Source organism: Cricetulus griseus, chromosome 2 (assembly GCF_003668045.3).
Source record: "Cricetulus griseus strain 17A/GY chromosome 2, alternate assembly CriGri-PICRH-1.0, whole genome shotgun sequence".
NCBI classification, from domain to species: Eukaryota; Metazoa; Chordata; class Mammalia; order Rodentia; family Cricetidae; genus Cricetulus; species Cricetulus griseus.
This window is the reverse complement of record NC_048595.1, coordinates 28,372,281-28,394,641: the sequence shown is the minus strand read 5'-3', so window position 1 is coordinate 28,394,641 and position 22,361 is coordinate 28,372,281. Positions and strand designations below refer to the sequence as shown.

Sequence of the window (22,361 nt, the reverse complement as noted above, 5' to 3'; positions counted from 1 at the left end):
CGTTTGGCTGCGGTCCCACACCTTGCAGCTCATTATAAATATGCAGTCGCTGCTGGCGCTACCCCAATCATCTCTGCAATCAGAGCTTTTAATTAGGTTAATTAAATTGTATCAAATCTCGCAGGGACGCAGTTCACTGATGCTGATGAGGCAGCCAAAACAGACCCCAGCTCCTTGGCTAATGAAGGCCGCTGCCTGCCTGAGCAGTGAGGGGGCAGGAACGCATAATAAAGGGGTACGTCCTCTGGGAGGAGCTGCTGCCCAGGCCCAAGCTCTGGAGACCCGGTAAAGGGTCTTCATCTAGCATGTTGGGCTCCAGCTGCAGCAGTCCCCAACCCCAGGGACTATCAGCTTCGATGGAGAACCAACCACAGTAAGCATCAGGAGCCAGGGCAGGTGGGCAGTGTTAGGCCTAAGCACCTGCCACCCCCTACCACACGCCACACGGCAAACTGTGAGTCTTGAGATCCACTGGCTCTTGAGATCCACTGGCTCTCTATGCGAGCTTCTCACTTCTTCCACGGAATATTTTAACAAGGCTCAAAAGCAAGCTCTCTCTCTCTCTGTCTCTCTCTCTCACACACACACACACAGAGAGAGAAAGAGAGAGAGAGAGAGAGAGAGAGAGAGAGAGAGAGAGAGAGAGAGAGAGAGATCTGTCACTGCCTCGTTGGTTGCCTTATTAGCCTGAGAAGAGGCCAGGCTGAGGCTAGGAAGCCCATCCCACTGCTAGCCTAGTCTCCATCTGCCATGGAGGCCATCTGCCCCTGGCAGGGGGTAGTTTATAATGCTACCAGCCAGAGACAGGAGGGGTGGCACCCCCCTCCCCAGCCTCTATGTGCCAGATGGACCCTGTATTTTCCCACCTATCACTCTACCTAAAGAACCCTCTCTGGGGGAGAGACACTTGTCCCAGAAGAACAGGATCAAATTAGCTAAGAGAGGTGATTCCTTCCTACTCTGGGCCCTTCTCTCCCTGTCGCAGGTCCTGCAATCTACCCCCGCCTGCTGGAACCCATACGGCCTAGAGCTGGAGGAGCATGGGGAGGTTTTTCCCTAATTTGAAGAATGGCAGGTGCTGCCATCTCCAAAGGGGCTGTCCCTGATATGCTCAGCTGGGTTCCAGCCTCTCTTCTTAACCCTTCAGGCTCTGGTTGTGTCTGAGTACATGAGGAGAAGATGGTGACTTTTTCAGCACTTTCAAGGTGAAGTTCTTTTCTGTAGGAGCTGCTTTTTTTTTGGGGGGGGGGGTATAGAAAGGGTTTGTTTGGTTGGTTTGTTTTTTTTTCCACCCAGTAAAGTGAAAACATGAAACTCAGAAACCAACCCCCAATATTTGTCACCTCAGAAAGAAGCCTTTGGGGTAAAGAGGGGGGGCTGTAAATTAGCTTAGCTCAGGGCAAGGGAGGAGAGTGCCCACCTGCCTCCAGGCACCAGGGTTTCATTAACACTGGTGATCTGAGCATGGCCATCAAGTGACAGACAATGAAAACAGAAACAGACTTCCTTCCCACCTTCCTTAACCCCCAAACTCAGGAAGCCCCCTGCCTAGGTCCTTGGTTCTATTCTAAACCAGCCTCTACTACCACCTGACAGGAACAGACTGCCTGACCTTCCGGCAGTAATGTGTTCTTTCATATGACAGGGTATGGCCATCACCCTTCCTAGGCTGGTCACGTTAGGTAGAGCAGATGGACAGGGAGAGCTGGTGTAGCTGAGACAGGACCTTCCAAAATGCCATGACAGTGGGCCTGGGAAGAGGAGGCAAGGAGATTCCTTACATGGGACAGAAGCAGTCAGAGAGATGCTTTCTCTGGCCAGACAATCTAGGGGCAGACAAGCAGGAGCATGACCTACCTGCACAGCCTCTTCTGGTCTCATGAGTCTCAGAAGTAGACTTGGGCTTTGGGGGAGAAATACTAAGGATCATGTCGAGGCCTTGCATACTCTAGGTCAAAGCTCTACCACTGAAGTGACATCCTGGCCCCTGGACCTAGAAACAAGCAGCTTTGCCTTTCCTTGTTGCGCTGCTGCTCTGGCATCCATATGCTACAGACCCAGAAGCCAGTGGGAGCCCTGCCAGCAAGGAGGCCCCATGACCTGGCTAGCTAGAGAGTGCACCCTCTGACCCCAGAAGGCATCTGCAAAGCCCAAGAAACCTGCCAGCTCAACCTCAGACAGTCTACCCCCACTCCTCCATTCCTCCACTCATCTGCGGTTTTGGGCCAGGACTCCTACCCAAGGCTCAGTGCGCCCTTCCCAATGCCCCATGCATGAGGCTTTGGGAACTGGCAAGCTGAGATGGCTTTGGGAGGAAAAAAGCCCAGAACCACACACCTACTTGCTTCATGGTTTCCAAGTCCCAACAGGCCCTGGCCTCACCGGCCTCCACAGGCAGGCAGAACAGTCTGCGTGTTGGCTGCTTTCCCTAGTGAAGGATGTGCGCTTTGATTGTTCAGTGACCCACAGCCAGCAGCACAAGGAGACAGCAAGCCACAAGTCAACCCTTAGACCTCCACAAAAGGAAACCCCCTACATCATCCCGGTGGACCAACCTCTGGGAAACCTGAGGCCTTGGGAAAGACCCTTAAGTCCCTACAGGATCCTCATTAAAAGTGGGAAAGCCACGATACATCCAGACTAAAAGGAAAGATCTTTTTCATGAAGCTCTCTTCTGTGGCATTAAATTCAATAAACAAATCCATACTCGGCATCTCTGGGGGGCAAGGAGGTTCTGGCAGAAGCTACTTTCGAGGTAGACACAGGCTCGCTGATAACCAACCCAGAAAGAGGCAGCAGCTCCACCTGCTGGCCTCTTTTCCACCTGGCAGTTCCTTCAGTGGACAAAAAAATCAGAATTAGATTCTTTTTGTGGGGGCAGGGGTAGGGGCGGTATCGGTTCGAGACAGGGTTTCTCTGTGGCTTTGGAGGCTGTTCTGGAACTAACTCTTGTAGACCAAGCTGGTCTTGAACTCACAGAGATCCCCCTGCCTCTGCCTCCTGAGTAAAGGAGGCACCTAAGGCATACCACCACCCAGCTGAATTAAATTCCTATACTGAAAAATAAAACAAGGCCTTGACATGCTCCTGTTTTAGTCAAAAGGATCCGAGGATGTGGCTATAAGCTAAGCTAGCTTGGAGACTGTCCCTTGGACAGATCCATGGGTTCCAACGGTTGTTGCTTTGAACTCTTGGCTTATGCCAAGACATGATTCTTGTTTGGTCCAGGCAAGTTCTCCACTTCCACAGACTGCCTACAGCCTTGTGGCACAGCCAGAGTGGTATACCATGTCAACAGGCCAAACCATCCCAAGCCTAAGAAGGTGGCTACAAAGAAAACAAAGCCTCTCCCTCTCCTAGCGAGTCTGTTTGTGGTCCCACTGAGAGCCCTACCTTAAAGCTGTGGCCTGGTCTCAGAATCCATGAGACTGGAGCTGTGATGGGTCAATGACAAGGGACCACTAATCTCCCCCCTTAAGAATACTTGGGACCGGGCTGGAGAGATGGCTCAGAAGTTAAGAGCAATGACTGCTCTTCCAGAGGTCCTGAGTTCAATTCCCAGCAACCACATGGTGGCTCACAACCATCCGTTATGAGATCTGGTGCCTTCTTCTGGTGTGCAGATATATATGGAAGCAGAATGTTGTATACATAGTAAATAAATAAAATCTTTAAAAAAAAAAAAAAAAAGAAGAATACTTGGGACCTCCAGACACTGTGGCTCATAAGTTTGCAGTGAGGGTAGAAGAGTAAGTTTGAGAGCAGCCCAGGCCAGCATGAGACCATGTCAAAAAATTAAAACAAGGGGCAGGGGAGATGGCTCAATAGTTAAGAGTGCTTGCTGCTCTTGCAGAGAATCTTTGGGTCCCAGAGACAGCCAACAATGATCAGCAACAAGGACACCTAGTTTTGATTACCTCCAGTTTGGAACTGGGGAACTCCAAACACAATGGACCTTACAGCCCCTTTGGACTGAGCACAGCCCCTTCAAGCATCTCCACTGGTGGTGTGTTATGTGCCCAGAGGTGGGTGCATAACTGTATCCATACCTGCTTATGGAGCCCAAGTTGTTCCTGCCCATGCCTCTGTTAACATGAGGGCCCATGCAGTGTTGTGTACTTTTGTGTGGGTGTACACTTTATGAGAAGGTGGGCAGGTATACTCCCAATCCTCTCCTACCTTTCTACCCAGGAATGGCAAGAGCAGAGCTGCAGTGCCTGGCAGCTATCCCCAGAATAAACCATTGCTTGGCTTATTAACTCCTTAGAATGTCAAATTCCCTTTCAAGTACCATCTAAAAAACACTATCTTTGCCTTGCTCCAGTCAGGGTTTTTCCTTTTCTTTTTTTTCTTTCTTTCTTTCTTTTTTTTTTTTTTCTTTTTTTTTTTTTGGTTTTTCGAGACAGGGTTTCTGTGTAGCTTTGGAGTCTATCCTGGCACTCTCTCTGTAGAGCAGGCTGGTCTCAAACTCAGAGAGATCCACCTGCCTCTGCCTCCTGAGTGCTGGAATTAAAGGTGTGTGCCACCAACGCCCGGCTAGCCAGGGTTTCTTTCTTTTCTTTCTTTTTTTTTTTTTTTAAAGATTTTATTTATTTATTATGTATACATCATTCTGCTTCCATGTTATATCTACACACCAGAAGAGGGCACTAGGTCTCATAACGGATGGTTGTGAGCCACCATGTGGTTTCTGGGAATATAACTCAGGACCTCTGGAAAAGCAGCTGGTGTTCTTAACCTCTGAGCCATCTCTCCAGCCCATAGCCAAGGTTTCTTAACAGTGTTGCCCACATCTCCATGGAAAGGGAGACTCAGATCATTGGCACTAACTGAGCTCAGCACCTCTTTACAAATTCTGCTCTCTGGAACCTTATTTTCAGGGCTCCTGGATCTGAATCCCACAGTATACATTCTGAGAAAACAGGCTTTCATTCTAGGCTTTACACAGGAACCCAGTAGCTATGTCACTTACTAACATTATAAATATACAATATATATACATATATATATGCCTGGAGAGATGGCTCAGAGGTTAATAGCACTGGCTACTCTTCTAGAGGACCTGGATTCAATTCCCAGAACCCACATGGTGGTCACAATCACCTATAATTTGTTCCAGGAGACCCGACACTCTCTCTGGCCTCTGCAGGTATCAGGCATACATGTGCTGCAGACATAAAGGTAAAACTCTCATATACACATTTTTAAAAAAGAAAATCTACCAGACTGATGTGGCTATTCCTCTCCAGGAAGTAGGGTATAAACAAGACTCCCAGAACCCTATTCTCAGTTCTCCTACATCTTCTGTAAGCCTGCTCAGTCCTGTTCTGACTAGCCATGGCCAACCATCCCTATATATGGGCAAGGAAGCAAAGGGTGGGACCCGAAAAAGAGAAAAAAACAGTTCCATATAGCCTGGGGTCTGTATTCTCAGGTGAAGTCATTTATAGCCTTGGAATCAGCAATTGGCCTGGAGCAGAGGGCAGGAACAGAGCCAGTCCTAGTAAATTCTGATGTGAGCTTTCTGAACAAATAGGAACCCATAGGGTTGCTAGTTCCAAGGTTGTCTATCTCTGAATGTAAGGAATGAGAAATGGACTCTTAGACAAATTATGAAACCACCCAAATAATAATAAAGATCCCTCTCCCCACTGTACACATTAAATCCTTAAAACCATTACTTCAGCCAGGTGTTTCGGCATGTCTGTAATCCCAGCCCTTGGAAAAGAGGCAGAAAGATCAGGAGTTCAAAGTCACTCTTGGCTACACAGCTAATTTTAGGTCAGCCAGGGTTCCAAGAGATCCCATCTCAAAATAACAAAAGAAAATCATGTTCCATTGCTGTGTAAGCATGAGGGTTGAAGTCTGATTCCCAGACAGGAATCTGTTGTTTTTCCCAGACAGGGTTTCACCGTGAAGCCCTGGCTGCCCTGGAATTCTAGATTAGAGGAGACCCAGTTGCCTCTGCCTCCCTAGTACCCACAATGGTCCTGCCACTGCCCAGCCCCAGAACCCATATAGTAGAAGGAGAGAACTAAATCCAGCAAATTGTCCTCTGACCCCAACAAGTGTGGTGTTCCTCACCTACCATCCCAGCAAAAGCAAGCAACGACAGGTGGATCCTTGAGGCTCACTGGCCGGCAGCCTCATAGAATCAATGCACTCCAGGCCAATGAGACACTGTCTCAAAACAAGGCGGACTGAGTCTCAGGCCAGGCATTGTCCCATGTCCTCTACATGCACCACCATATATGTGCATCCACCCAAACACAAACACACAAAAACAATGACTTTACCTTTTACTTTGACCTTCTATTACTTTTGAAAAATTCTGTAATATAACAAAAGTAGAACAGAGCTAGTGATTTAATTAAAAATGAGAATGTAAAATTTGCTTTAAGGAGTGTGACAAAAGAAAAACAGATGTGTAACTCTCCCAAATGGTGGACATACACCAGAATGCTCACAGCAGTTCACTTCTGTAGCCCTAACTCCTACTATGGAATAAACATTTGTTGTTCTTAAATACTGAGATCAGAAATTAATTCATCTATTTTCTACTTTGCTATATGAGATTATATAACTTGTATAAGGAAAAGTAAGTACTCTATGTAAGAGAATGAATTCATAATATAAAACAATGGCCGGGCAATGGTGGCACATAATTTAATCCCAGCACTTGCGAGGCATAGGCAGACGGATCTCTAAGAGTTCAAGGCCAGCCTGGTCTACAGAATGAGTTCCAGGACAGTCAGGGCTACACAGAGAAACCCTGTCTTGAAAAACCAAATAATAGTAATACAGAAACAATGATATTGGGGAAGGACTTTACTATTCTCACAGAAAGATATCAAAATCAGGTTGACAATAAGTCATGATTACAAAACAATAAGACCAAGATATCTGAACTAATGAAATCTGAAGTTATTACAAAAGGAGGAAAAAAAAAAAAAAGAGTTCTTTTCAATGTAGAACGACGAGGCTTATTTTTAACACATCAACGTTTTCGGCGAGTCTGGAATCTGTAAATAGCTGGGGAGTTCACTGTTTCTTTCTTCACCTTCACCTTGTTAGTTTTATCCTGTAAGGGTAAAAGGTGACCAGTAAACATAAGTAGGGTTTCATGGAGCAGCAAAGTCAGTAAGCTAGCTAGGGGCAAGCCGGACAGAGCCTTCTCCAAGTTCAGAAGAGCCATAGCCACCCACTGTGGACAGTCTTTGGGAAACTGAGGAGAGAGCAGCTCGAGTAATTATTTTGTTTAAATTATAAATTTAATTCTCTCTCAGAACCCCAGTTGAGAAAGGCCAACCTAAACGATCTGCAAGGCTGAAGAATTTGACATTTAGAGGAATGATAATGCGAAGGAGCTTCTTAGATTCCTTAGCTCTGCTATTTAACTGCACAATGTTGTCTATTTTTAAACACCCGTGAGTGGCATGCACTGTTTGTTAACCTGTTTAAATGTTACGGGAGCTGCTCATAAGCTGTAAAGTCCACATGCTACCTGATCCTACCCTCTGCTGCTCCAGGGCACTGACTAATAACCCATTATTACCTTCTTAATCAAGGAATGTTTCAACAGTGTCAGAGCAATAGACACTGGCTCAAACCACTGCCCCAAAGGAGCAGACATTTTCACTGCTGTTGATTTACACACAGCCGAGATCCAGTCTCAGTTAAGACCTTTGTAAAAAAGAGAGAGAGAGAGAGAGAAAGAAAGGCTCAAGCCTATGCCTCCTCACCATAAGATCTTTGCGGGTTTGAATTTTCTGTGCAACCACGAACAGCTTCTTCTCCCGATCAATCCGCTGTGTCAAGCAATCATACTGCTTTTGTCTTTCTTTAGCTATCCTCTACAGAATAAACATATATTTAAATAAAACAATTAACAAGACAAAAATGAGGAAGAAGCTAGTTCTTGAATCCAACTATATCAATACTTTCATCAGTCCCTCTTTATTCCACAATCAACTCAAAGTGACTACTAAAATGCCATCTTTAAAGTGAACACATTTACAAGTGAAAGCAACTGTGGAAACTACACTATCAAAATCTATCATTTAACAAATGTAGAAAGAGACCCAGAGAAGAAAAGTAACTGACTCAAAGGTAGAAAGTTTGCCTAAAAAGTAGTCAGGACTGTCCTGAGCCCCCTCTTCCAAGAGTGTTCCCAGAGGTGTAGGGAGAAATCCTGATTAGAGGTGCCGCTGGTCAGAGTAACAAGGGTTTAAGAAGGAGGGAGGTGCTCTCTTTCGCCTTGCTGAGCTGACTAGGAAGCATTTCAGGGTCCCTCCTGCTCAGGTGCAAACCTGGTCACTGGTTCCCTTGCGTTGAGTACTTTTCCCCAGTAAACTACCGTTTATCAACCTATCTCTGACTCCACTTTGTAAACATCAATACAGAGGTATACTAAGTGGCCTCCAACTGTGAGTGTCTCAGTTACTAGAGCTGAGGGCAGCACCCACCTAGGACTGGAAGCCTGAAAAAGTGAACACAGCAACAGAAGGTTGAGTGATGGGCAGGGTGCTGGGGCCTGAGATCTCAATCTCAAAGAGCACAAGGGGAATTTTTAGCACTGAGACCTGAAAGACTCAGCGGCTAAGGATTCCCCAAGAGGCTACAGTAATCCTTACATTCCAAGACTTGAAGCATCTGAGAAACTAACAACTTTGGCTTCTGCTCTGAGAGAGCACACAGATTGAGTCTCACTCATCCCTAATGCTTGGAACCAGAGTGTTTAGATTTCAAATTTGGGGGTGTTTGAAATATTTGAATGCACATGAGATAAATTAGGGATGAAAACCAAGTCTAAATAAGCTATTCATTACTTTTCATGTATTCCTTATATACAGAGCCTGAAGATAATTTTACACAGTATTTTTAGCGTGCCTGCATTTTGACTGTGGCCCATCATATAAAATCAGGTGTACAATTTCCCAATTGTAGTATATCAATACTCAAAACATTTTAAGTTTTGAAGGATGTTAAGATTTTATTGTTTTGGGCTGGATAGATGGCTCAGAGATTAAGAGCACTGACTGCTCTTCCAGAGGTCCTGAGTTCAATTCCCAGCAACCACATGGTGGCTCACAACCATCCGTTATGAGATCTGGTGTCCTCTTCTGTCTTCTGGTGTGCAGATATACATGAAAGCAGAATGTTGTATACATAATACAGAAATAAATTCTTAAAAAAAAAAAAAAAGATTTTACTGTTTTGAACTACCTGTATGTACATACATACAAAAACCTGTACATGCATATATGGACAAAATTTTAGTGTTGGGGAGCTGGATGTTCACAGACTTCAAGCCATTCACAGATTTTGTCTATCACTTCCAAATTGCAGACTTGAAATCTACTCACCGACAGCAGCCTCTTGATAAAAATAATTACGCTTTAAGCAAAGCAATGGAATGAAACAATCCAGAGCAAAATTGGCAGGCCTGAGCCCTCTTATCTTCATAACGGATCTGATGGCAGACCATTCTTTAGGGTCTGGGACACTACCCTCTGAAAGGACAATAATACTACCCGAGGTACACCAGAGATTCAGCTAACTGAAAACACAACTAATTGAGAAACAAGGCTATCACGAGAACATGTCAGCCGGCTCCTCAGCTTCGAGTGTTACAAATGTGAAGGGGCCTAGCACTGGGCCTCAGACCAACAACTCACCAGCTCGAGCAGAGTCTCTCTCACAGCGGTGGTTTCAGACAGCTTTTGTTTTCACTTTATTGCACAGACTGTCAAATTTATGGGATTACCCAATATAGTCAAACTAATTAGGGGTATTTATATTACTAAAGCAAGTTTAGCTGCCTCTGAGCTAGAGGAAACTGCTGTGAAATTAAACATTGGAAGCAAAACTGATGCGGTGTAAATGCTTCAAATCAAAACAGAACAGCTGTCTGCTTGAAACACATTGACAGCATTTTTTTTTTTTAAATGAGTCAGTCAGAAGTGAGAGTTCAACTCCAGAAGGCTTTGAGAAAAAGCCTGTCATCTCCACAACCCAGTTATGTGATAGAAAGCACCATAAGGAAAAGTCAATACAAAAGCTTGGTTACAAACGAGTAATATGAAAACATTTTAATATGCGTATTCACTGAAAAGGGTTCTAGATCAAAGCACCACACATCACAACCCTAGTCTTCAATGTTCCTCCCCTGCTCTGCGTTTTCTAAGTGTCAGCAAAGGATGTACGCATTAAAAGCACAAAGGACCAGATCAGAGTTGGGATTCAAACCCAAAATCTAAACTCCTGACCACTATGGAACATGTCCTCCAAAACAAATAAACAAAAAAACCCACTTCCACTCCATCACCAATTATCTCTCTACTTTAGCAAGGGTTTCTGAAGTTTCCCACAAATAATTTTATGAAACACCGTGGCAAAAAAAGAATCACAGACAAAAAAAAAAAACCCTAAGCCCCCCCCCACACTCCCATCTGAGTGCAATAGAGAAACATACCTTGAGTCGAGTCTGAGGGGTAACGCCTTTCACTTTCTCCTTCTGCAAGGTCTCTATCCTGGGTCTATTAAAGACCCTGTCTACTAGCTCTGGGGCTGTTTGCAAGTGAGTCGCAATATCAAACCGTTCAACTGAAATTCAAGACAATCTTTAAGGCACAGGTTGTCCCTAACACCATCCAACACACAGTGACATAGCAGACCATCCCAGACACCTTCAACATTTCATACCTTCCTTTTTGGTGTCAAAAAAGAACACGTGCTTATTCTGTTGCTTCCCCTGGAAATCCAGCAGGTGGAGCTCTGATTTCAGTCTTTCAATTTTCTAGAGTAAGGAATATGGTCTTTAAAGTAGGTTCTTCCCAAGTCTCAGAAATAAACTTTCAAGAACTTAGACATTTCACATCATCACTGTCAGTCAGCAAAGAATTAAAGAATTTACCGCCTCAATCTTTTTGATATTTTTAGGTACTGACTTTCATTGTGGTATCATCACACGTCTGACATTATACTTTGTTCTCAATGGTTTCATTTTTTTTTTTTTTTTTTTTTTTTTTAAAGACAGTGTTTCTCTGTATAGCCCTGGCTGTCCTGGAACTCACTCTGTAAACTAGCCTTGAACTCACAGATATCCATCTGCCTCTGCCTCCAGAGTGCTAGGATTAAAGGAATGCACCACCACTGCAAGGCAGGTTTCATTCTTTTAAATGGAAGCACTTAAACTTGCCAAGCACTAGCTAGTATTTATCAAACACTAGACTAGGCATTCCACAAAATTCAGTATTTAAAATATATGACTGAAATAAGCATTCTCAAGTTAACTGGTCCATAACCATGAGGCTAGAAACTGGCAGAGCCAAAATTTAGCCTAAATCGGTCTCATTCTCAAACCTGAACTCTATTTCACCATGCTGATTATACTTCTAAATCATCATCACGCCCAAACACACTGTAGACTGTGGAATGAGCTGATAACTTGACACTATAGAATCATTTCCTTTGTTGTCATTAAACCAGGACCTCGACACTTATAGCCTCTACCTCCCAAGTGCTGGAATTAGAGTTTTATACACCATAATATGCTGCGTCCTTTCTTATATTTTTGGTTGTGAACCTAGCCTTTAACAGCTGAGCCATCTCTCCAGTCCGTGTTGTGTCCTTTCTTAATCAACCAACAAAAATGCATCACAACAAAGATGCAGTGGTTACCTTCGCTTCTGCAACCCTTTTCATCTCTATATATTTGATATCCTGAGTTCTCATCAGCTTTAGCTGCTCTGGTGTCACTTCTTCCTTGGTCTCCTTGAAGATATGAACTCCATCCTAAAAGTGAAGTTTAACAGATAGTCTGTAGCAGAGTAAAGCCATTAGTAAGCTGTTAGCATAATTCATGTTTAAAGCAAAGACAAGCAGGAGTACTAAGAGTAATCCAAGGCCTCAGGATACTCACCCACCCTGAACAGACACATCCCCATTCACTTAGTCTTCAAACTAGAGGCTGGAGTATAACTAGGGGTACAGCACTTTGTCTACCATGCAGAGGTATGGGGCTCCATTTGCAATACAAAAATAAAACAAACGGGAAAATAAACAGAAGACGGTGCAAAGGTAGGAGCATGCTGACCAAGAAAAGCACAGTCTGCAGTGGACCTCTCACCAGGAGCACCTGGTCCAAGTGGAGAAGGACCACAAGGATGCTTCCTCACTCCACCTCATTCCCCATCCTTATTTCCCAACACTTAGGGCTCTGAACAACTATTATCTGTTTTGTACCTACCTGGAGCTTAGCCCGGGTCATTTTATAGTAGAATTCATCTGGATTTTTTTCAAGAGCCTTCTTCCGAAGAGCTCTGAGGAAATCTTGCTTTTTATGATAGTCACTAAAAAAAAAACAAGTCAGGAGAGATTCATTACAAAAGGAAGAAAAAAAGAAAACCTATCTACACAGATGAACTACACGCATTTAAAAGTTCATAATCTGGAGGCACATCTGCTTCCTCAACACTTGGGATGCTGAATAGAAGAATCACAAATTTGAAATCATCTGATTTAAAGTGAGCTTGTCTCAAAATACAAACACACAAAATCCCTCAAAGCAAACAAACCAATGAAAACCACAATGAACAAATGTTTAAGAAACCCAAGGCAGTGACCAGATTGCTCCATGGTCCACTATGACAAATCAGGCTCCCTGTAAGACCCACCATCCTCAGAGTCCTCTGTTCCAGTCATACAGGTGACTGTCTCCTTTCCACAAAAGGACACCAAATAAAGCACAACTTCAAACTCCTCAGGAAGGGCTGTGGTCCAAGCTTCAGCACCAAAGTACTGCCATAACTCACCATTCACTGCCACGGGGCACAGCAGCAAAATAGTGACCTCTGCAGCCATACTCCTAAGTAAGCCTGGGGAAGTTGAATAACCATTCTAATCCTAGTTTCACATATAAAATGAGTGTAACAGTAACCTCTCCAGAAGGTTGTTGGAAGGAATAAACAAACATGCAAACTCTATATCCTAGAACATTGCCTGACCCAACCACAGCACTCAGGGATAGGCTATAGCTCACCGGTAGAGAGCTTTCTCTCGAATTCATAAGGCCTAGAGGTTCAAGTCCCATTTCCTACCACACTACAAAAAGGAAACCAATCACAGCGCTCAGTTTTTACAATTAGCTTCAACAGTTCCAGGACAGCCAGCATGGTGGCATACAACTTTAATCCATGCACTCGGGAGCCAGAGGCAGGGGGATCTCTGAGTTCCATGCATCCTGGCCTACATGGGGAATTCCAGGACATCCAGGGCTACAAAGAAAGACCCTGTTTCAAAAGAATCCAAAACAACAACAACAAAAAGCTCTGGTGCCAGCCAGGCATGATACGTAGAAATGTAATCCTAGCACTCAAGAAGCTGAGGTAGGCCAGGCATTGGTGGCTCACGCCTTTAATTCCAGCCCTCCAGAGGCAGAGGCAAGTGGATCTCTGTGAGTTCAAGGCTAGCCTGGTGTACAGAGCAAGTTCCAGGACAACCTCCAAAGCAATACAAAGAAACCTGGTCTCGAAAAACCAAAAAGAAGAAGCTGAGGTAGGAGACCTTGAGTTTGAGGCCAGCCTAGACTATACAGGGAGAATACCACAAAAATAAAGTTTAAAAGGGAGGGAGGGAGGGAGGGGAGGGAGGGAGGGAGGGAAGGAGCTGACTGCTCTTCCAGAGGTCCCAGGTCCAATTCCCAGAACAGACATGGCAGGTAACAGCTGTCTATAACTCCAGTTCCAAGGGGCTCTGATGCCCTTTTCTGGTCTCCACAGGCACATATCAGGAGGCAGAGACAGGAGGATTGCTGTAAATTTGAGGTCAACCTAGTCTACACAGTGAGTTTCAGGCCAACCAAGGCTACATGGTAAGACCTTATCTCCAAAAATAAAATAAAATATTTTTTTAAAAATTAAAATCTGAGACCTACAGAAATCCATTTAATCATTACCACCCGCCAAACCAGGAGTATAAGAACCTCAGCTGACTTGTATGCTAATAAGCAATTACAAGCGTTTTGCAAATGAAGTGCTAAAGAAAAGAATAGACATATTGTTTCATAAAATGTTTTCAGAGTTCATCATCACCCACTCTCAGGCTCATGAATCCATCTTTCACAGCTCTTCATTCCACATCACACATAATGATGTAAGAGACCCAACAAATAGAATTTTATATTGCATCTTTCACTTCAAGAAAAGGGAGCAGAAAGATTCAGCATTTGGTTCAAACACCAAGGTGAAGGCAAAGCAACACCACTTTGAGAAAACCACATGGAAGGGCATATGAAAAAAAAAAAAAAACAAAAAACCGACAGTTCAAGCACTTAAATAAGTAACGCTCTGTCTGAACAAAGGGAAGCCTGGGGTCACAGGAAAATCTTTAACAGGCTGCCAGAGCTTTGAGTATTTTATCAATGGCAGGAAATTATTCCCCCATTAGACACTTGGACACTTTAGCTGTAATATGGGATGTTGTAAGCGTTCTTGGCAGCATCTCTACCAGAAATACTGGACTCACTTTGCACGAAGTTTGTAATCTTTCTTCTTCTCCAGCAAACCCAGCCGTTTTCGAAAGCCAGGCTAGAAGACAAAAGGAGAAAGATGCACTTAGTTCTCTTGGCAAACGCATGCTCAAAGCAACATGACACCTGACAGGAACAAGACTGTAGTACTCAGTAAATCTGTCCTTGGATCCAGCCCGATACCCTGTTCCACCCTCCTCCCCCTCACTAGGCCCTGCCCAGGGATGAGAGGGCTCATCCAGGAGCCAGACAGGTCACAAGCACCACTATAGTAGGTTTCTTGGCCTATTAAGGACAGAGAGAGAGGCAACAATGACTCGGCACTAAGCAAGCAGTTGCCAGTTGTACTAAAATTACTACCAACTTAATCCAAGGGCTTATAAAATACTATGAAGGGAAAACATAGTAACAGGAGGCAACTGTGGCTAAGGGAGCTAAATTTAGGGTTTTCAGACTTAGGTTCAATCCATGCTTTACCTCTTAACAATCTGTGACCTTGGGCAGATAAATCACTTAACTTCTCTGAGCTGTCATTTCCTAACTATAAAATAAGAACAGTAAGGCTGGTACTTGCCTGCAATTGACACTTGGGAGGCTGAGGCAGGAGGATTGCAAAGGCTACACAATAAGACCACAAACAATTAAAAAACAAAACAGAGAACAGTAGAGGCAAGCGAAGTACAATGGGAAAGTATTATCTCTGACATTCACTTCTGTAGCACGCAGCATTCAGTGACTACATCTTGAGCTATCCTTCTATTAGCTACAATGTTACTTTGAGTGCCTAATGTCAAGTTAAATTAGTACATGTCTATAATACCAGATCTTAAAAATAGAAACAAGAGGATCAGGAGTTCAAAGCCAGTCTAAGCTACATGAGACCCTGCATAAATTATGTGTGTGTCTATGTCAGATGCTTTTCTGACTTTTTGCTGTGGAGGACAGCTTTTGAGAATGGGTCAGTTCTTAATCCTTCTGCTTACTTGAACTCCTAATCCCCCTGCCTCCACCTACAGAGTGCTGGAATTATAGGTGTGTGCCACCATGCCTGGTATTTATTAGGTGCTGAGGATCAAACCTAGAACCTCTAGCTGCTAGGCAAGTACTTTACACACCCAGCTCTACCTACATCATCTTAACAATTATGTACCTACTCTGTTCCAAAGCAATGTGCCATGCTTGCTACATACCCCTATTCCTTCTTTATGACCATTACAAAAAAAGTAAAGCATATTCCAGAAGGGAATGGCATTTAGACAATGTATTCAAGAATGCAAAACCAAGGCTGGGGATGTACCTCAACTGGCAGACTGGTTGCCTAGCATACAAAAATCCCTAGGTTCAATCTACAGCACCACACAAACCAGGCATGGTGGCACACACCTGTAATCCTTACACAGAAAAAGTAGGCAGGCTAAGTCAGCCTTAGCTGCATATAGAGGAGATATTCACCCTAGGGATGCAAAACCACTAAGCCCCAAGGCTAAAACTAGAACACTACCTTCTGTGGCCAGTCTAAGCTATTTCTGAGCCCACTATACTCTCTTTCTGCTCTGAATAATGTTTGTTTGGCTCTGGTTTTGGAAGCAGGTTATCATACAGCTCTGATTGACTTCAAACTTATGACCACCCGCCTCATCCTCACAACAGCCTGATGATGGGTATGTGCCCACCATATCCTGCTTTGTGCTTGACTTTTTTTCCCGGGACAAGGTCCCATCTATTGCCCAGGTTGGCCTGGAACTCACTATGTTACTCAAGGTAGGGCTTGTAATTCTCCTGGCCTGAGCCTGCCAAGTGCCAGGATAACCGATCTGCACCACTATACCCATGCCTCTGAATAACCTTAACCTGTGAGGCTACACATTCATGTCTCTACTGAACTTGGGATGGGATTCTTACATTCACCTTTGTCATCTCTTAATCTTTCCAGGGATAACATAACTCAGTGAGTAAAATAACAACCCAAGAATGGCAAGATGGTTCAGATGGTAATGCCTGCCATTGAGCCTAGATTTGATCCCCTAGGGTCTACATGATGAAAGGAGAGCTGACCTCCCACAAGTTGTCCTCTGACCTCTATAAAGACTCCCTGGCATGGATGCCTCACACTCATACCCATAGAAACCAGTAACCATAATTTAAAAATATTTTAAACTCTATGTGGTGGCCCTAGCACTCAGAACACTCAACAGACAAGAGGCAGGGGATCTCTGTGAGTTCAAGACCAGTCTGGTCTACACAGAGTTCTAAGCCAGCCAAGGCTATGAAACAATATCTTAAAACAGACTTTCATAATTTTAATTTTTTTTGTTTGTTTTGTTTTGTTTTTCAAGACAGGGTTTCTCTGTGGCTTTGGAGGCTGTCCTGGAACTAGCTCTTGTAGACCAGGCTGGTCTCGAACTCACAGAGATCCACCTGCCTCTGCCTCCCGAGTGCTGGGATTAAAGGCGTGCGCCACCACTGGCCAGCCTAAAAAATTATTTTTATGGGCAGAGGTGGTGCATGCCTTTTTTTTTAACAGTTTAATCTTTTTTTAATTTTTATTTATTTATTATGTATACAACATTCTGCTTCCATGTATATCTGCACACCAGAAGAAGACACCAGATCTCATAACAGATGGTTGTGAGCCACTATGTGGTTGCTGGGAATTGAACTCAGGACCTCTGGAAGAGCAAACTGTGCTCTTAACCTCTGAGCCATCTCTCTGGCCCCGGTGGTGCATGCCTTTAATCCCAGCATTTGGGAGGCAGAGGCAGTTAGAGGCTAGCCTGGTATACAAAGTCATTTCCAGAACAGCCAGAGCTACATAGAGAAACCCTGGAGAGAGAGAGAGAGAGAGAGAGAGAGAGAGAGAGAGAGAGAGAGAGAGAGAGAGAGAGAGAGAGAGAGAGAGAGAGAGAGAGAGAGATGCTTACTCAAAAAAATGGGCCTGGAAAGATGGCTCAATGGTTAAGAGCACTGGCTGTTCTTTCAGAGAACCTGGGTTCAATTCCCAGCACCCACATGGCAGCTCATAACTGTGATTCTAGTTCCAGGGGATCTCACACCCTAATACATGCATGCAGGTAAAATACCAATGCACATATTTTTTTTTTTTTTTTTTTTTTTTTTTTTTTTTTTGGTTTTTTGAGACAGAGTTTCTCTGTATTGTTTTGGAGCCTGTCCTGGAACTTGCTCTGTAGACCAGGCTGGCCTTGAACTCAGAGATCTGCCTGCCTCTGCCTCCCAAGTGCTGGGATTAAAGGTGTGCAACACCAACACCTGGCCCATAAAATAAATCTTTAAAATTTTTCAGGGTTTTTTTTTTGAGACAGGGTCTCTCTGTGTAACAGCTCTTGCTATCCTGGAACTTGCTTTGCAGACCGGACTGGTCTTGAACTCACAGAGATCCACCTGTCTCTGCCTTCAGAATGCTGGGATTATAGGCTACACCACCTCCACCAAGCTTAGATTTGTTTTATGTGTATGAGCGTTTGGCCTACACATATGAATTGTACCTAATGCATGCCTGGCGCCCTCAGTGGTCAGACAAAAGCATCAACTGTCCTGAAACTGAAGTTACACATGGCTGTAAACTACCATGTGAGTGTTGGGAACCAAACCTGGGTCCTCTGCAAGAGCAGTAAGTGCTCTTAACCGATGAGCCATCTCTCCAGCACCCATGATAGCCATGATAACTTTTATCTTTAAAAAAGCAAAGGGAGAGGACGGGTGTTGGTGGTGCACACCTATAATCCCAGCACTAAGGAGGAAAGACAGGCGGATCTCTGTGAGTTCGAGGCCAGCCTGGTCTACAAGAGCTAGTTCCAGGACAGCCTCCAAAGCCACAGAGAAACCCTGTCCCGGGAAAAAAAAAAAAAAAAAAAAAAAAGCAAAGGGAGACTGACAGAGAAGGAAATTTCAAGGGTCAAAGGGTCAAAGAGCAAACAATGCAGAGAGCTGGCTCAGAGATTAAGAGCACTGACTGCTCTTCCAGAGGTCCTGAGTTCAATTCCCAGCAACCACATGGTAGCTCACAACCATCTGTTATGAGATCTGGTGCCCTCTTCTGGTGTGCAGATAAACATGGAAGCAGAATGTTGTATACATAATAAATAAAATCTTTAAAAAAAAAAAAAAGTTGCCTCTAGATTATTTTATTCCTTTTTAAATTTTTCTCAAGATTTTTTTAAAAATCTGTTTTTTTATTTTATGTGTAAGAGTGACCTGTCTTCATGCACACCAGAAGAAATCATATCCCATTATAGATGGTTGTGAGCCTCCAAGTGGGCTGTTGGAAACTGAACTCAGGACCTCTGGAAGAAGAGCCAGTGCTCTTAACCAGTGAGCCACTTCTCCAGCCCTCAAGATTTACTTTTATGTTCATTGGTGTTTCGTCTGCATGTATGTCTCTGTTAGGGTGCCAGATCCCCTAGAACTGGAGTTACAGACAGTTGTGAACTGCCAAGTGGGTACTGGGGATTGAACCCAGGTTCTCTAGAAGAGCAACAAGTGATCTTAATTGCTGAGCCACCTCCACAGTCCCACCTGTATATTCTTGAAACAGCTGATGTGATTTCAAGCTTTGCCGTAAGACAGTTCTAGCTGTACCTCTTTGGACAAAGTACTTGACCCTTGTGAGCCTTCATTTCCTCAAGGAAACATGAGGACATACTAATTTGCTTCCAAACAGCTGCCCTGAGTTAAATGGCCGTGAGAGTCACGCATGTACACTCCACCAAGTTCTAGCTAGCTACTATTAGTTTTAGATAGGCCTGTATACAGTCTCACAAGTAAGATGTTAAAATACACTACTGTGAGGTGACTCAGTGGGTAAAGACATTGGCTGCCAAGTCTAATGACTTAAGTTTGAACATGGAGATGACTCCTGCATGTTATTCTTTGACCTCCACATACATGTCTGATACTGCTTCCACTAAGCAGTCACCCTAATAAATGCTATTAAGCAGAAAGGGTGAACTGTGCTTAAGAAGACGCAGCACTATCACCTCTCATCCCTTTGGCTAACATCAACTACAGAAGGATTTTTAAAACAGAGGCGAGAAAGAGACAGACAGACAGAGGCCTCAGTTCTACAGCAGTCAGTTGCACAGTTTCAGAGATAATGTACTATCCCTTTCTTCAGCTTCTGTACAACAGGATCTCTAAAAGCCTTGCTGGTTGTTTATATGGGGGTTCTGCTTGCTGTTATTGTGTTTTAATTGTGTGTGTATACATGACATAAGTGTATGTGGGTATACAGGCTACTGCATATATGGATGTCAGAGGGACAAGTTCTTAAAGAGTCCATTCTCAAAAAAGAGGCCAATTAGTTGAAAGAGCAAGCATCTGTATATGGGGGGAAGGGGGTTGGGGGACAGAAAGGAAGGGAGAAACGTTGTAATTAAGTTATGTTCTCAAAAATAAAAAATTGCACACCCATTCGCAGACTCACATATAAGTTAATGTTCTGATTTAAAAAAAAAAAATAATAAGCTGGGACGTAGTGGTACACACCTTTAATCCCAGCACTTGGGAAGCCAGTCTGATCTACAGAGTTAGTTCCAGGACAGCTAGGGCTGTTACACAGAGAAGCCGTGTCTCCAAACAAACAAACAAACAAATATAAAAAACAAAAGCTAGCCTAGTGATGACAAGAAGACATTGTCAACCAATCCCCCCAAGGAAATGAGAACAAAAAATAAAAAATAAAAGCTGGGTGGTGCACACCTTTAATCCCAGTGCTCAAAGGCAGGTGAGTTCAAGGCCAACCTGGTTTATGGAGTGAGTTCCAGGGTAGCAGGGTAGCCAGCCAGAGCTGTTAGAGGAACACCGCCCCCCCCCCCCCGTCTCAAAAAAAAGTAAATATTTTTAAAAATATGTATAATTGTGTGTGTCTGTGTGTATGAGCATTGAGTGTGGGGCCTGTGGAACCTAAAAGGGTTCCACAGATATCATGGAGCTGGAGTGACAGGTATCTGTGAGTCCACAATGTGGGTGCTAGGATTTGAACTCTGCTACAGCAACCAAGTGCTCTTAATGACTAAGCCCTCGCTCCAGCTATTAAAGGCTTGTTTGAACATCATGTGATTTTTGAGAATAATAAAATGGATAATGTGATTCTGGGTATATCTTTATTTCTATCGGATATACCCACACCGACACATTCTCCTTAGAAACCCCACAATTATTTATTCTAACTAAAATTTCCCTCCTTTCTTCCTACCGAGGACTAAATCTTTTTAGGCAAACAGTTCACCACTGAGCTGCACGTCTAGAATTTTTTTAGACTTCTATTCTGGGACAGGTCCAAGTTGCCCAGGCAAGCCCTGAATTTGTGATCCTTCTGCCTTGGCTTCAGGAGTAGCTGCAATTACAGACCTGGGCTATCAGGTCCCCACAGTTTGTAAATGATCAAGTCACTCTCCTCAAGAAGGAAAGTACCACGATTTCAGTGTGAGGCATGTTACAGATCTACATGAACCACAAATCCCAAGCCAAAAGTTGGGCCCACTTTAGGAACACCTGTCCTCGATCACAACTCCTGCATGCGTCCGATGTGGGGCGCCCACTGCTGCTGGTCACCAGGGGAAGGCATGTGACACACCTCGCCTCAATTTATTCACCCACTGAATCTCCTACCGGAGACAATGGCAATCCCCCTAACCAGGTCCCCAGGTCTCCCCGACAAGGCACGCTGGGGTCAGGCCCCCTACGTCGTCGGATATTTACAGAAGGCAAGATGCGCTAGCCGGTATCCCGACGCTGGGATAGCGAGGGGGCAGGGGCCGCAGGCCGTCGCCCATGGGGCCTTCGAGGGCTTACCTGGCTTCGTTCTCGATGTTCCCGCTGCCGGGACTTAGCTGCTTTGCGAAAAGCCGCCGCCATGCCTACTGGGGTCCAGAAAAGGCTCACCAAACTCGACCACCGATAGCTGAGCAGCAGCGTCCGCCAAGACCAACGGAAGCAGGCCTAGCCGCTTGATGCTTGCACACTATGCAGCCTATCAGAAGCCTACTTCACCGGAAATACATCCCCACTCAAGCAGCCTACACAAGAGGCTTCTGGGAGATGTGGTTTTCTAGATCGGGTCACGTGATTCCTCCAGGGTTCTCACTTGTCTGAGAGTGTTCTTAGAAGGACCTAGTCTTCGTTCTCGTCGCAAATTGGCATCTGGGAACACGTGGCTGACACTGCCCTCTGGCTGAGCTCGGCTTGCGTGTGCGCATGTGCAGTCACCTGCGACTTGGCCTGGGTTAGAATCCTAAATAGAACCGGCGTGATGGCTCACACATTTAATCCCAGCAACTTTTAATTCAACGACTCTGGAAACAGAAAGTGGGATTCTGTAAATTCAAGCCTAGCCTGCTCTTACATAGTAATTGCCAGGCCAGCCAGGGCAACCTAGTGAAATGAAATCCTGGTCTCAAAAAAAAAAAAAAAAAAAAAAAAAAGGAAACGATAATGGTGGGTAGCACACACCTTTAATCCCAGCACCCAGGAAACAGAGGCAGGCAGATCTCTGTGAGTTCGAGGCCAGCCTGGTCTACAGAGCTAGTTCCAGGACAGCCAGTGCTACACAAAGAAACCCTGTCTCGAAAACCAAAAAAGAAAAAAGAAAAAAACTGGAAATAATGTGAGTTTTACAATACACTAGAAAGGCCCAGCGTTGGTGGCGCACGCCTTTAATCCCAGCACTCGCGAGGCAGAGGCAGGCGGATCTCTATGAATTCGAGGCCATCCTGGTCTACAGAGTGAGTTCCAGGACAACCTCCAAAGCAATACAGAGAAACCCTGTCTTGGAAAAAAAAAAAAAAAAACACACTAGAAAGAACACTTTAAAACC

The 22,361-nt window shown here is 44.5% G+C and overlaps 1 protein-coding gene across 1 annotated transcript; it reads right to left on the bottom strand.

The window, feature by feature from the left end:
- Positions 1–6,810: 6,810 nt before the first annotated feature.
- Positions 6,811–21,505, bottom strand: Utp11 (UTP11 small subunit processome component). Its single transcript, XM_027399218.2, has 8 exons — positions 21,341–21,505; positions 14,527–14,588; positions 12,251–12,353; positions 11,683–11,796; positions 10,705–10,798; positions 10,475–10,605; positions 7,743–7,853; positions 6,811–7,081 (listed from the first exon to the last, which is right to left on the bottom strand). Exons 1-8 carry the CDS (start codon positions 21,401–21,403, stop codon positions 6,998–7,000), a joined length of 762 nt encoding a protein of 253 aa, XP_027255019.1. The 5' UTR covers positions 21,404–21,505; the 3' UTR covers positions 6,811–6,997.
- Positions 21,506–22,361: the final 856 nt, after the last annotated feature.

Excerpts from the sequence above, each read along its gene's own strand:
- Utp11 (XM_027399218.2), bottom strand. The coding sequence starts at position 21,403 with ATGGCGGCGGCTTTTCGCAAAGCAGCTAAGTCCCGGCAGCGGGAACAT. Across the intron at positions 14,589-21,340 it reads AACATCGAGAACGAAGCCAG|CCTGGCTTTCGAAAACGGCT; the intron begins GTAAGCCCTCGA and ends TTTGTCTTCTAG. Across the intron at positions 11,797-12,250 it reads TGACCCGGGCTAAGCTCCAG|GATGGAGTTCATATCTTCAA; the intron begins GTAGGTACAAAA and ends CTTCACTTTTAG.